At 40.8% G+C, this 14,128-nt stretch overlaps 1 protein-coding gene across 2 annotated transcripts in view; it reads left to right on the plus strand.

The window, feature by feature from the left end:
- Positions 1–14,128, plus strand: part of MAP2K6 (mitogen-activated protein kinase kinase 6) — an 81,668-nt gene that overhangs the window by 53,813 nt on the left and 13,727 nt on the right. For both annotated transcript variants that reach the window (XM_088472979.1, XM_088472970.1), the window contains exons 5-9: positions 618–737; positions 10,050–10,166; positions 10,814–10,865; positions 11,555–11,682; positions 12,024–12,101. In XM_088472979.1, the coding sequence (XP_088329105.1) occupies positions 618–737; positions 10,050–10,166; positions 10,814–10,865; positions 11,555–11,682; positions 12,024–12,101 (495 nt within the window). The remainder of the gene's footprint in view (positions 1–617; positions 738–10,049; positions 10,167–10,813; positions 10,866–11,554; positions 11,683–12,023; positions 12,102–14,128) is intronic.

Genomic DNA, 14,128 nt, shown 5'->3' on the forward strand with positions numbered 1-14,128 from the left:
AGCAGATCTATAAAAAATTCTGAAGGGTTCACAAAACCTTGAAGCACCACTGTATGTATGTGTACTGCATTCTTGTTTAATTTCATACCTGTTTGACTTACACATTATTAATACAGTCCTCTTTGAGTTTTCAAAAGCAATGTTCTCCATTATTTGTTGAGAGTATATACTGTACATCTATACAAATTCTGGTTGCTATGGTAACTAGGACATTCACTTTGGCAACTAGTCTACAGGGTTACAGTATTTTTGTAAGGTTACCCCTTCCTGTTGTAATGATCCAAACATGAGATCCTTGTTCTGGATTGTTAAAGTCTTCCCCTATGAACTTATTTCTATGAATGGAGAGTTAACAAGGGGAGGCTTATTAATAACCCAAATGGGGCCCATCTATAGCTAGCTTTTGTCATACTCAAACTTTTACGCGTATCAGGGGATTCACAAAGTACTAGTAATTAAAAATTTTGTATTTAATTTTGTCAACTTATTTCACCCAAAACTGCATATTACATTTTGGTTGGAATTTGCTCTGAAAAGCAGTTGTAGTTGCGGTTCCTGACATGACTATGGATCTGGCTGTGCGCCTTTATATCTCTGATCTCCTCTTCTCTCTACAGCGTATCAGAGCAACTGTGAACAGCCAGGAGCAGAAGAGACTGCTGATGGACCTAGATATCTCTATGCGCACAGTAGATTGTCTCTTTACTGTCACATTTTATGGAGCACTATTTAGAGAGGTATCCATTTATATTATTTCAGTATTTTAGCACATGTAAGCATTCAAACTTACTTTGTTTTGCACTTGTTCCTCAGAATAAATTAAGTCATTGATTGACCTCTCTGGCATGTGTGTGACACATATTGGAGAGTGACAGGCATTACATAGCTTTTATAAGTATGGCTATGACCCTAGTACATGCATGTTGTAAAAATGATGTTATAAGGTATGCATGGAATGTAAGCATGGAATGTAAGATTTATTAGGTTTATAAAGTACTAACCTATTTTTCAGTGGCTTAAACATTAAAATAAAAATTTGTTACAGTACAGAAATTTAACCTGAGACAAGATGTGACCGCACACACAAGCTTATATTGATCATTTCCAGGCCACATCGGCCAACATGACTAATAATTAGTCTATCCATTTTAGTAGGATTATCATCTGCCATTGCAATCATTCTGGGACTGAGCACGTATGTATATGTGTGTGTGTGTGTGTGTGTGTGCGTGTGTGTGTGTGTGCGCGTGTGTGTGTGTACAGCATTATCAGTGCTGAGTGGACCACATGGCTGTTCTCTGTCTAGGCATGGACACTTGTTTGAGGATGGCACCAAAGGTGTTTTTAGAGAGGTGTACTGGTATTGTGCACAGGTAAAGTTAGAGTAGCATGTAGCAGAGTAGTGTAGGAATGTGATGAGTTTCCATGAGAAGGCAGCTTTTTAGACGCTGCTTAGAAGATTAGAGATGGTCTGATCTGATGAAAGGTGTAAGGACTTCAATCCATGTTGCATAATATCCTGACAGTAGCGGGCAGCCAGTGCTATGCCTGGCGGATGGTTGCAGCATTAGTGAACCAATCACCGTCGGAAGATTAATCTTGCATCGGCTTTCAAAATGATTTAAGGTGAAGCTCTTTTTTTTTTTTTTTTTTTAAATTAGACGACCAAAGAGTCAAAGGTTGGAATAATGAAGATGAAAAATAACGAAACCATTAATTAAACTGTTAGTCGGATAAGAACAAGTGCAGAAGTTTCTTCGTTTATACTGATGCATTTTTGAAAGTGCTGAAATGTGACGAGAAGGACAGGGCAGAATCAAATGTGACTTCTGATAGCTTTGTGGAATTTGATCTATAGTTGTAAAAGGACTACTAGCCCTAAGATATGTTATTACCTGTAAAGATCTGCTATGAAAATTCAGAAATCTATATGTGAAATTTACGAGTTTATCAGAATTCTTTGATTATATATATATATATATATATATATATATATATATATATATATATATATATATATCTAGTGTGTGTGTGTGTGTGTATATATAATTATTGAAGCAATGTACAAAAATCGTGAACATAACTTACAATGCAAAATTACATGTATGGGACCAAAAACAGTTGGACCCAGTGAAACAGTTATTACATAAGGCTTAATGATAGTCGATAATGGTGACAATTAAACGATACGCCATCATTTTGAAAATTCATCTTACAACAAATAGGTTTGCACATATATTTAAATACATACATATTAAATTGTCGATTTCTCAACTGAACAAAAGAAACAACACATAATAAAGATTTAAGTAAATGAAAATAAAAGAAAATAAAATTTGCTCGATTGGAGTTGTGATTGTGAGGAAGCCTCTTTGACCCTCTCCCACTTTCTGTCAGTAATTAAAATTATTTCTACCTTAAGGCAGTGCAGTCAGCCACCTTTAGCTTCCATTTATGGTGTGTGTGTGTGTTGGGGATATTATTTAAAAATCAGTAGGCAACACGTTTTTTGGGGGGCTATCTGAATGTGATGTATATGCTTTCTAAGCAGAAGCTAAAGGGAACTTCATGAGGGGATGAAAACTAATTGGGACAATGTCCCTCTGAAGAGATATCTGAGATTGAATGTTGCGATCAACTGTGTTAAAGGGAGCCGATAGGTGTAGGGGAGTTAGTAAGGAGAAAGACACTTTAACTTTGGCAGCTAGATGATCCCTGGACATTTTTACCTTTTAAGGTTTTCAGTGAACGAAATGAATACTGCTTTAAGCAGAGTGTGGGTTGAAAGGTAGCAGTTTAGGTATAAACCATATGGTTAAGAAGTAGGGTAGTATAGGGTGGATCAAATATTGCTTTAGGAAGTAGTGGAGATATGACAATTGAGGGGGTAAACCTTTTTATAAGGTGAGCAATGATCACTGGTGAGCGGCTGTGAGTGATGGCTTTGCATATATATTCTTTGGGAGATTGCAACCTAGCAACAGCTAGTGGGGCTTGGGCAGCAAGCATCAGTCTCCGCTGAGAGGCAGGGGAGTGACCTGTTTCCATCACTGACCTGCTGACACTGGTACACACCAGAAAGATCCATATCTGCAGGAGATGGTTGTTCATACACACTGAAGAACCACCACTTCTTTCTCGCTGGCCGGGGTCACATCGCGACCTCCTCCCCGGTGGCCTCTGCAGCAAGTTTATGGGCAGTCGTGTGGCTGCCGTGTACACACAGCACGATGAGCAGATATATCTGGCATCGGCTGTGCTGCACAGCTGACGCGATATGACTGTGAACGACATCATTCAGACATATCGTCTGTACACACTGGCCGATGTGCACATGATATTGGCCGTTCAATTCAACGGCAGATTTGCTGGCCAGTGTGTACCCAGCATAACAGTGAAGCTGGACCTGCCTAGAAGGCTAGGTTGTGCACAGGTGACATGCACACTAGCAGCTGGGTGGGGCTACTGCTCACTGTATCAGATTTTATCTCAGCGATGAAGGATGCAGTCTATGGGGGGCAAAACCATTAGATGTCAAAAGCCGCGATTTTGTGATTAAGGTTTCACATGTGCGATTTTTTATTTTATTTATTTTTTGCACCTAATTACGTATCGTGCAATTTTATTCCCGGGTTATCGCACTTGCGAAAACTCCATAGACAAAAAGCAGGGAAAAATTTTCACCATCTCAGAGCAGGTGAAAAAATTTGCAAAATCCCTGTTTTTGGCTACATATGTGGGGACGGTTCAGATCCCTTTGGACACCCCTCCCAATGACTAATTAGACAAAAAGCTTAATTCTCCCTAATAATGACAAAAGTGTTGGAAAATGGGTTTAAAGTACTGTCAGGTGTTTTGGGGGGCTGTATGGATGGAAAGGTGTTTTAGGATTGCAGGTGGCTGCAGCAGGTGTATTTTTTTTTTATTTTTTTAAAAACTACTCTTTATAGACACACAAATATACTAGCACCTATTTTAATGTACCCCCAATTTAACTACAAAAGCAATATTTTTTTTCCCCCAAAAATATTGCTTTTCATAATTTTTCAACACTTGTGCAAATATACATATAACAGCCATTTGATGCAATTTAAGAACCCAAAATACATATATTAGGGCTGTTAATACACTTCTATATTGATTTCCTATGTCAGCTAGGCTCTATATGGGGTGCAGACTGATTTCCCCAAAATGTGCTGTACTTTTCACTGGTTTCACCACGTGCAGTTTTCGCACGTATGCGTTTTTGCGTCTTTTGTAATAGGGTAGGGCGAAAAACGGGAGCGCGCATAGACAAAAGACGTGACAATATCGCACCATACTTGGCGAATAGTGCGAAAACTTTGACGTTAAATTATCGTTTTATCCTGGTTAATTGAATCCGGCCCTCTGACTGACCCACTGTTTTTTTTTTTTCCTCATATTATTGAAATTAACTTAAATAACCATCTCCACCAGCTGCCAGGACACCTCCGCCTACATATTCTTGCACTGGGCTTTCCGTGAGCATTCTGAACTGTGTAAACAGACATTCAAGTCTACACTTATAAAAGATCATATGGTGCTCAGACGTTTCATACGACTGCCCGATGTGCCAACTCTCCCAGAAATCGATGCAGCTCTTAATACATTATTTGCTGATAAACTTCTGATTTCCAACTCAGTTAAAATTAGTTGCAGCGGGTCCTCTGCTTTATGGCCTTGATTAGGCTGAAATGGGAAGGATAATTTGTATGCTACTTGGATATACTTTATCCCTCCCTTCTAAAAGAGATCGGGTGGGTCGAGTATTTAACTATTTTACCATTTCTAGAATAGCAGGATGGCTCACTAGAGCAGGGTCCATACATCTGCACTGCAATTCCCCAAAGCTGATCCGATCAGCAATCAAAACCACTGATCTCGGCAGGCATCAATCAGTTATCCGTCAGGAAATTGCGGAAATTCTGCATGTTAAAAATCCCCGACTTGCCGATCCAAAAACTCAAAAGATTCTGCATGAAGAATTTCCGTAACATTGTCTTTTTAAGCTGGGTACATACTGAGCGATGTTTAGCTAGCCGATATGTTGGACCTTTAACAACTTCTGGGACAAGTTGGGGGGATGGGTGCGTTCTAGGCCGACTAGACCTTCTTCAGTGACACAGCTGGTCACTGTACATAAGGCAGAATGGCAAAACATACTGTCTGCTGTTGTCCAGGAACTTGTGGACAGTTTGCCAAGAAGGGGGTGTCTATAGGTCCACCATGTGCAGTGATTACTGCAAAGTACTGACGTCAATAAAATCTCCATCTATTTGCTGTCACTTTTGTCTACATAGTGTAGTTTAGAACTGAGAGCTGAGAAAATAACTTTCAATCTCTTTTACCTCCCAAGGCACACAATGCTCTAGTTCTTCTCTCGACAATATGACACTTATGTCCTATATAAACAGAATGGGGAATTTTTTTAATGTTCCTTTTGAATGGAAGCTTTGGCCATTTGGCAGGAGACCATAGAAAGGAACACCATTCTAAAAGCAATAGACCTGCCTGGAAATATTAGCTAACTGGCAGGTTCCCTTCTCTCTCTTTGATTACCTTGACTTGCTTATCAGATACTGGTCGGGATGCATGAAGCATCGCAGACAGGATGCAATGTATTTCTCCTGTCTTCGCATGAATGCCGGCTTTGGTAACGCCGCTATATATGATGACCACCGCAAAGGACTGCTCTGTTGGTTAATTCTGTCCTCCGATGGAGGGACTTCCAGGTCTATGACCCAAAAGCCCCTCTAGCGTCCATCTGCGCATGCGCAGAAGGATGCACACGCCTCGAGGGGTGTTGGAAGGGATCCAATTTGGATGGCGATACCCACTGCAACCCCTTTGCGCCTATGAGAAATGCGGTCAAACAGGCATTTTGGGGGTTTGACCGCTTTCTCATCTTCCTGCATCCTGCCCACTATATTTCTAAGATACTGGCTGCTTCTCTTAAATTTTAGCATTTGCAACAAAAGTAGATGAACTTACCTTAAGTTTTTCTTACAAATTGTTTCTTAACCCCCAGAAATTTACCAAATTATTCTCAAGGGTCATACCAAAACATCTGCTATGTAGAATTCTTTAGTAGACTTAGACATAGTAAAATATGATAAAGAGCCAAACCTTTACATTGTCTCCTGTTTATCTACTTACTTTACTCTTACCTGCTTGTTAGAATACACAGCAATTTGTTACTATCTGTAGAAAACCTTACTGTACAACTAAACCTTCTGCCCTTACAGGACACATTGTTTGGTACTTGATAGCGATTGGTATTGATATATCTCAATTTAAGGGCCTCTCTTTACTAGGTAACACTGCATCTAAAGCTTCCTCACTCTTACCTCTTCAAACTATCATGCAAGCTAGTCATCTGCACTTATATTTACAAAATACTATGGAGACCGGTATTCGGGAGGCTTACCTCCTGTATTCTCCAATTAGCTCGGAGGGAATCTTATCTCAGTCTCATATACCCTCAGCTTCAATGGATTGTGACTGCAATGAAGGTTTTGACACTACTCCTTTTGAAGGCCCCTTTTTGATAGGAGTTACCAAAATTTAAGGCATCTCAGAAGGTCTTCCGTAAAAAAAACATTTATGCACAAGGTTCATTTGTCATCAATGCGCTCATATGTAAATCATTATTGGAGACTTATGATGAAGAAAAGATTAGTGTGGAGATGTACTAAGCCTTGGAGAGTGATAAAGTGGAGATATATAAAGTACCAGCGAATCAGCTCCTAACTGCCATATTACAGGCTGTGTTTGTAAAATGGCAGGAGTTGATTCTGTCTCCCCCTCCCCCTCCCTTATCACTATCCAAGGTGCTGGCTATACACTGGCAGATATATTGGCCGATCAATTGAGCGGCCGATATAGATCTATCGTGTATGCGTTGGCCAGTGTGTACCTGCGATAGGTCTGTGAACTACATCTTTTTCACAGACATGTTGCATCTGCTGTGCTGCACAGCCGATACCCAATATATCTGCAGATATATTGGTGCATCGTGCTGTGTGTACGGACGGTTGGCCGACCACACGTACACTTGCTGCAGAGGCTACCGGGTAGGGGGGGCGCAACGTGACCCCTGGCCATTGGGACCCCCGGTCAGATACATCTTTTAATGGCAGTGATATTTGTTCAGTGTGCCAGCTTTAGTACATTTCTCATAGCAACCAACAGGTGTGTGGTAGTCTGGCCATCAGCTGTTGCTAGGTGGCACTTTCCCGAAGAACAAAATGTGGGTTTGCAGGAATCTATGATCTGCAAACTTTTTTGTTCTAGGTAATAGGATTTCCAACTAGCAACAGCGCCCATCTCACCCTCCCAAAATTACAAAGCAATTGTTGCTTCCTGTTATTCTTATAAGACATTTAGGGCCTCAATTATCAATGAGTTGTATCATTCACAGCGATTGATCAAACTCATTGCTTATGATAAATGGTGCTCCTGCCAATCAGCTACCACCTGTCATTTTTCAAACATGACAGTTGGGAGCTGATTGGCTAGAGCACTGTTATAACTCGTTGATAAATAAGGCCCCTTGTCTATTTATATATTTTTTACATTCACATGGGCCCTCTGAGGGACTAGAAATGAACAGTGTTTGGTTAAACAGACCTTATAAATTGAGAAGCCTCAATTTTATGTGCCTTTACTTGCACAACAAAGGTTTATTTACAATACTGGTTTGTTATCCATTACTGGACAACAAAACAATATATATATATATATATATATATATATATATATATATATATTATTTACACAAACAAATAGTACTGGTAAGCCTTGTGGGAGGCAAACCCTGAGAAAAAATAATAACATATTAAATATATATATTTGTTGTTTATTCTCAGGGTTTACCTTATACAAGGTCTACCAGTACTGTTTGACTAAATAAACTGTTCAGACGTGTGGATATTATTCTGCTCGTTTTCCAACACACACAAGTTATACCTTAAGACGTTCTAGTTATTAGTATTGCTTCCAGTAAGCGTCTGAAAATCTGATTCCGTGAGCAGGACCACTCATTCACAGACCTATCTGTAGATATATTGGTGCATCGTGCTGTGTGTAGGTTCCATCATTTATTAAATCTTCCTAGTGTGTATCGGCAAGCTTGCTGGTCATTTAGTGTGCACCCAGCCTTAGTGTCTGCAGGTTAATGATGGAAAAATGTCACTCCCCTGCCTCTCAGTGGAGAACCAGGATGTTTGCAGGATTGCCACCTAGCAACAGCTAGTGTCCTTTGGCAGCAAACTACAGTAGGGTATGTGCACAAAGGAAGCGGGGCAGATACCTACAAAATCACAAGGGCAGAGTTGGAGAGAGTTGGAAGTAAAGAGGTTGAGCATGAGAAACAAAAGAATTATAAGGTTACATGATAACGAGCGGAAAGGGGTAACTAGTGGGGTTACCACCCGGACAGAGCAGGGATGAGATTCCAAGAATGACTATCTTCCTGTGCCAGAGAGCGCATTGGCGCCCCTCGCATTTTTTTAAATAGAAACATAAGAGAGTGCACATGAAAAAGGGCCATGGTCTCATTGGGAAGGGCCAGGTAAGACATAGGGGAGGCCAGGAGATGCTGGGGATAAAAGAAGAGGAAGCTACAAGTGAGAATGCTAATAAACAGGAAAACTGACAGGCCCAAACAGTGCCCCATGCCCTGCGGTGCCCTGCCCTGGTCGCACTACCCTAGCTACGGTCCAATGTCAAAATACTTCTAAGTGGCGCCTATAACCGATTTCTAAATACAATTCTTAATAAAATAAATGTAGCTGTAGTAGCTCCTCCAGCCAAAACTGTGGTTGTAAAAAAACAAACAAAAAAAAACCTTCCAAAATATCCAAATCCTATAACAAGTAACCCTCTTATTCATATGGATACATATAAAATCTACAAGAATTGTATCAAATTGTGAGAGAGCCATATAATATTACTAATGAAAAAGTCCACAAGTGATAATCGGCGTATGCATACAATACCCATCCAGTTGCAGTGGTCACTCTCATCTGTTCCTTATTGTGCCAGGGGTTTCGTAGCTACCTTGATTACCCCTTTTTTTAAAACATTTTTTATTTGCTATTCACGTATAAATGGCAGACATGCACATTGCCCCCATCCCTTTTACACACAAATGACTCTTCTTTCAGACGTTACACTACAACTCAATCCTCTTCTTCATCTCACTCCTCCATCACCACCTCCTCTTTTCTCTTATGTTCCCTCTCACTTCTCAAAACCATTCATCACCTACTTGGCATTATACTTTCTTACTCCATCTAATTGCCCTCCTCATCATCCAGATTCTCCTCAAAATAGAGCTATCATTTTAAATAAATGGGAACTGATAATTCCCCAGTGTGCTGGACCACGGCCCTGTCATTCTGGGTCATCAAATGGCTCACATGGTTCACTGTCAGAGCAGAGATCAAATTACAGAGCGGTCTGCAAGCACCAAGCCTTCCCCAAGCATAGCGTGACACAGCAGTACATGGAGAAGGACAAATGTATTCCTTCACTTAGAACAAGCTACCCCATAAATTAGGTACCATGGCCCCATGTTTAAGTGAACTGGCTCCTATGTTTTTCGGTTTAGCAGCCAATACCTCACTCATGCTCATGAGGCCAGTGACCAACTTGCATTTCCATCCTCTTAAATTATATCCAATAGTGTAAATTCCATTTGGATTTCAATAGCTCAGAATGCTGTGTGGTTGTTGGATATAGAAGCCAACCAAATCTTGTTCTATGGGCAACTTGTGTCACCAAAATTCGATATATTTTTTTGCACATTCCTTTTTAAGCTATTATTTCTCATTTTAAAAATGTTAAATTTGTAACCATTTATTTGGAATACAGAAATCATAACATTGGTTTCCATTATGTTTGGTAGAGATGCCACCCTTTACATGACCTCTCAGTCTATGTATCTACTTACATTTATATAATGATTTTGTTCTATTTTTCTTTAGCCAATGCATCAGAGATTTAATAATATTCTTCCCTTGCAGGGCGATGTTTGGATTTGCATGGAACTTATGGATACGTCACTGGACAAATTCTACAAGCATGTGATAGACAAAGGATTGACAATCCCAGAAGACATACTGGGCAAAATAGCAGTTTCTGTAAGTTGTAAGAACAGTATGAAAAACTGTACACTTTGTTTTTGTATTAACTAAATACATGGACATACTGTATGTCCAGTTCCCTGTACAAGGCCATAAAGTTCAGACGTCGAATTCACAATAATGTAGCATTTAAATAAAATATTACATTCAGTAGTTAGACGCACAGGATGGTTTCAAGATATTCCATGCTTATTGCGAACTGCCTACACTAGTAATACACCCAATTCTGACTGCTAGTGCAAAAATGAGATTCATGTAGCAGTATTCAATTACTGTTCAAATATTGGAGTCCTAGCAGTATTTGCATTGTAGCAGCTATACTTTCAAACTTGCACTAATGTTGCATTTTCAGTCACTGAGATGTATTTTGCGCCACCTGGGTGCATTTCATCCTGGCACATAAACCTGTGTAGTTAGGGATTCTGAGCAACAATTTGCACAAAATGTTTTAAGAGAGAGATGGGGTGTGGAGTTCTGTAATGCTTTGTGCAGAAGAAGCTGCTTTCGCGCAAACGTGTGCTGCGTACCTGAATTTTTTGGTACATTAATAACCCCCTAATGATGGCTCAATAACAGAATATTTTTATAAAAGGTCTATATTGCAGAGCTTTCTGCTGATGTTTGTTTTTTGCTCTTCCTTCCAGATTGTTAGAGCGTTAGAACATCTACATAGTAAACTCTCGGTTATCCATAGAGGTAAGTGCTGAGGTCATTTCTGCCTAGTGTTCCCACTGGGTTGTTTCAGCGGGGTGCCACGCCATGCTGTTTTTAAAGAGCTAAAATACTCACTGCCCTTATAGAGACGCCCTGCTGATCAGACTGATGTTGGTGGGCCCGTGGCGCTCCTCTTCCCTCTGTGCTGCTGTGCCTCACCCTGTCCCACCATCCCTCCCCCAGTGGCCGGCAGTGTCCCGCGGGGAAGGGAGTTGTGGCTAAATGTCACCACCGGGTTAATAGATGTCATGCACACTGCATCTGCTCACAATGCGGGGAGAGGTTGGGGGCAGCCCAACATCTCCGTGAGTGCAGGTACACCCTCTTAAGTGATGGAAAAGCGACTTGTCATGAGGCCACGCAGCCTCCCCAAGCGGTGCCAATAATGGGCCCCCTCCCATTATCAGCGATACTGTCTTAATTAAAAGGTAGCATGAACACTACTGCATTTCTAGCAACTTACAATGTATTATGTTGAGTTGTTCTTTACAAAGTGTTATCAAATGGAATCTGTATTAGCAGTAGTTTCTCCTAAAAACATTTTTAGTTCTTACTGTATAAAATGTCAGTGTCTTTTATCATATGATCCAAAGATCTAGTTTCTAGTCACTCTGTGTTACACCCGTGTACTAAAATTTCTTTTTTTTTTTTTTTTTTCTTTTTCTTACAAGATGTGAAACCCTCCAATGTCCTTATCAACACGTTGGGTCAGGTGAAAATGTGCGATTTTGGGATCAGCGGATATTTAGTCGACTCTGTAGCCAAAACAATGGATGCCGGTTGCAAACCTTACATGGCTGTGAGTGTGCAGTGCTGCAGTTGTCTGTTTGTTCTCATTCTAATTTCCTTTGGAACTCAGTTAATTACCATTTAGATACTTTGCAATGTGCAACCTGACTTTAAAGTAGGGATGGGCATGCTCGGATAGGTTTGAGTATGCACTCCGAGTACGGATTTTTCCCTCCAAAATTCGGGTCTCAGAAAGACAAAAGTCCATGGAAGATGACGTTTTGCCTCTTTCTGATACCCGATTTTTGGAGAGAAAAATTCGAACTCTGCGTGCAAACTCGAACCTATCCGAGCCTGCACATCTCTACTTTTAAATACCCCTGTATTTAGTTTGTCTTTTGTTTTCTGCAGCCTGAGAGAATAAACCCAGAACTGAATCAGAAAGGATACAGTGTGAAATCTGACATATGGAGCCTTGGAATTACAATGGTACAAATGTTTTTCTCATTCGAAAACTTAACTCGTGCCTAGAATAATATTGGCCACTTTCTATGATTCAAACTGTTTATTAACTCCTTTGTGTGCATTATGAAATTAGTCCCTTCATGAAATGCCTTATGCAGAGTTGTACACTTGATTTGCTACTTGTCGTCATAACCACTCTAACCAGCCCATACTTGCTGTAAATTATATGCTTCTGTCCAGCTCTGCATAACCTGCAGTTGCTGAAACATGACCTCACTGAACTTTGCCTACATGAGAACGCCCCATTACAGCCCAGTCACACTACAATATACACTATAGATGCGTGCTTTCAGGCTACAGAGCATGCACAGTGTGAAACATGCAAGATCCATCCACAAAACAGACGTGCAAGCAACTCTTCCTCAGCCCTATAGTGTTGTGATTGTGGGTTGCATCATCTGGTAGCTGCTACCTTCTCTGTCTAATTAAATTTCTGTAAAAACCAAAATAGAGAGCTTTAGGTGCCCCAAAGGTTTATAACATTATGGTAGCCACGTCCAGTATGTGGCTGAATGTGCATATTTACCCAACAGTGATTTAGCATGGATAGCTGACTGCTTTCACTAACTAAACTGGACAGCTTAATAAGATTTCTGTTTATCCATGGAATACCAGGACTGGAGCAGCACTGGCAACTGGGCAGGTCACAGACCAGGAACTGGACTTAGCACCTGGAATAGATGATAGACAATTATAATACACAATTCAACCCCAGAACTTGAACCCAGGAACATGGAGCTGGAATCTGTTACTGGGAATTCAGAAACATATGAGCAATGGAGTCTCTGAGGGGGAGATGTACTAAGCTCTGAAAAGTGATAAACTGGAGAGTGATAAACGACCAGCCACTCAGCTCCCAACTGTCTTGTTGCAGGCTGTGTTTGAAAAATGACAGTTGGGAGCTGATTGGCATCTGGTTTATCACTCTCCAGTTTATCCCTTTTCAGAGCTTAGTACATCTGGTCCTCAGAATTGGGTAAGCTAAATCCTGAGTCAAGAACTCAAAACTGAATACGGATATAAGGAACTCTGGCTCGGGACTGGACCCTGTAAACAGAAACAAAGACCTGGGAACAGCACACTGATATGCAGAACTGGAATTGCAATTTTAAACTTAGCGATAACCCCAGATATCCAGAACTAGAGATCAGACACCTACAGTATGAAGGATGGTAAGCCGCCAACAGGAGGTCTGAATGCGTGTGGTACTTGTTAGAGAGTAAGGTGCTTGGTGAGAACAGAACACTGACTGAGAACAGGTGCAGCTGATAATGCAGAGTACTTGCTGGAGATCAGAAGCTGAATGCAGCAGAGAATGTGCAGGAAATCAGACACTTGCAGGAACCCTGCTGTAAGACATGCACTAAGTGTAATATATTTGCAGGAGGTCAGGCACTTAGTGTAACAGAGCGGGACAGGGAATGCAGGTACAGAGCAGGAGCAACTGAAACCTGGATCCAGAGAGTAACCCCTTACCCCTTTTCTTAGAAGTGAGTTGTTCTGGCACAGGGAGTCAATGGAGCTGTTTTAAACAGTAGGCTCCTAACACCCATTGGTGGAGCACGCATGGGTCCGATAGGACTGGAGATTTCACCTGACCGAGAACCAATATGACTGTGCCCATGCAGCTGTACAGTCTGTAGACCATGCAGGGCAGTGGTTTTGGGATGCTGTGAACGGACAGGAGAAGTACAGGCAACCATGATGTGAATGTGCCGGACAGGATAAGTGGGACTAAGACTCTTATATGTGTCAGATGTGCTTTTCAATGTTTTGGCACTTTTTTATTGGAGTCTGGGAGTTAATTATCGCTACTGAGATGTTTCTGATGGTTATTATCTAATCTGTGTTAGTGAGCTGTTTTATTTTTAACCCCTTTCTTATTTCGCCAAATGTGTGTTTATCCTTAAAATTATACCGTAAGTGGTCATACCGACTGGTATTTTTAAAAGGTGTGTTTTTCAAGTTGGTCTGACATGCACCTTTCCTCA

This window comes from Taudactylus pleione, unplaced genomic scaffold, assembly GCF_031769625.1.
Source record: "Taudactylus pleione unplaced genomic scaffold, aTauple2 ptg000016l, whole genome shotgun sequence".
NCBI lineage: Eukaryota > Metazoa > Chordata > Amphibia > Anura > Myobatrachidae > Taudactylus > Taudactylus pleione.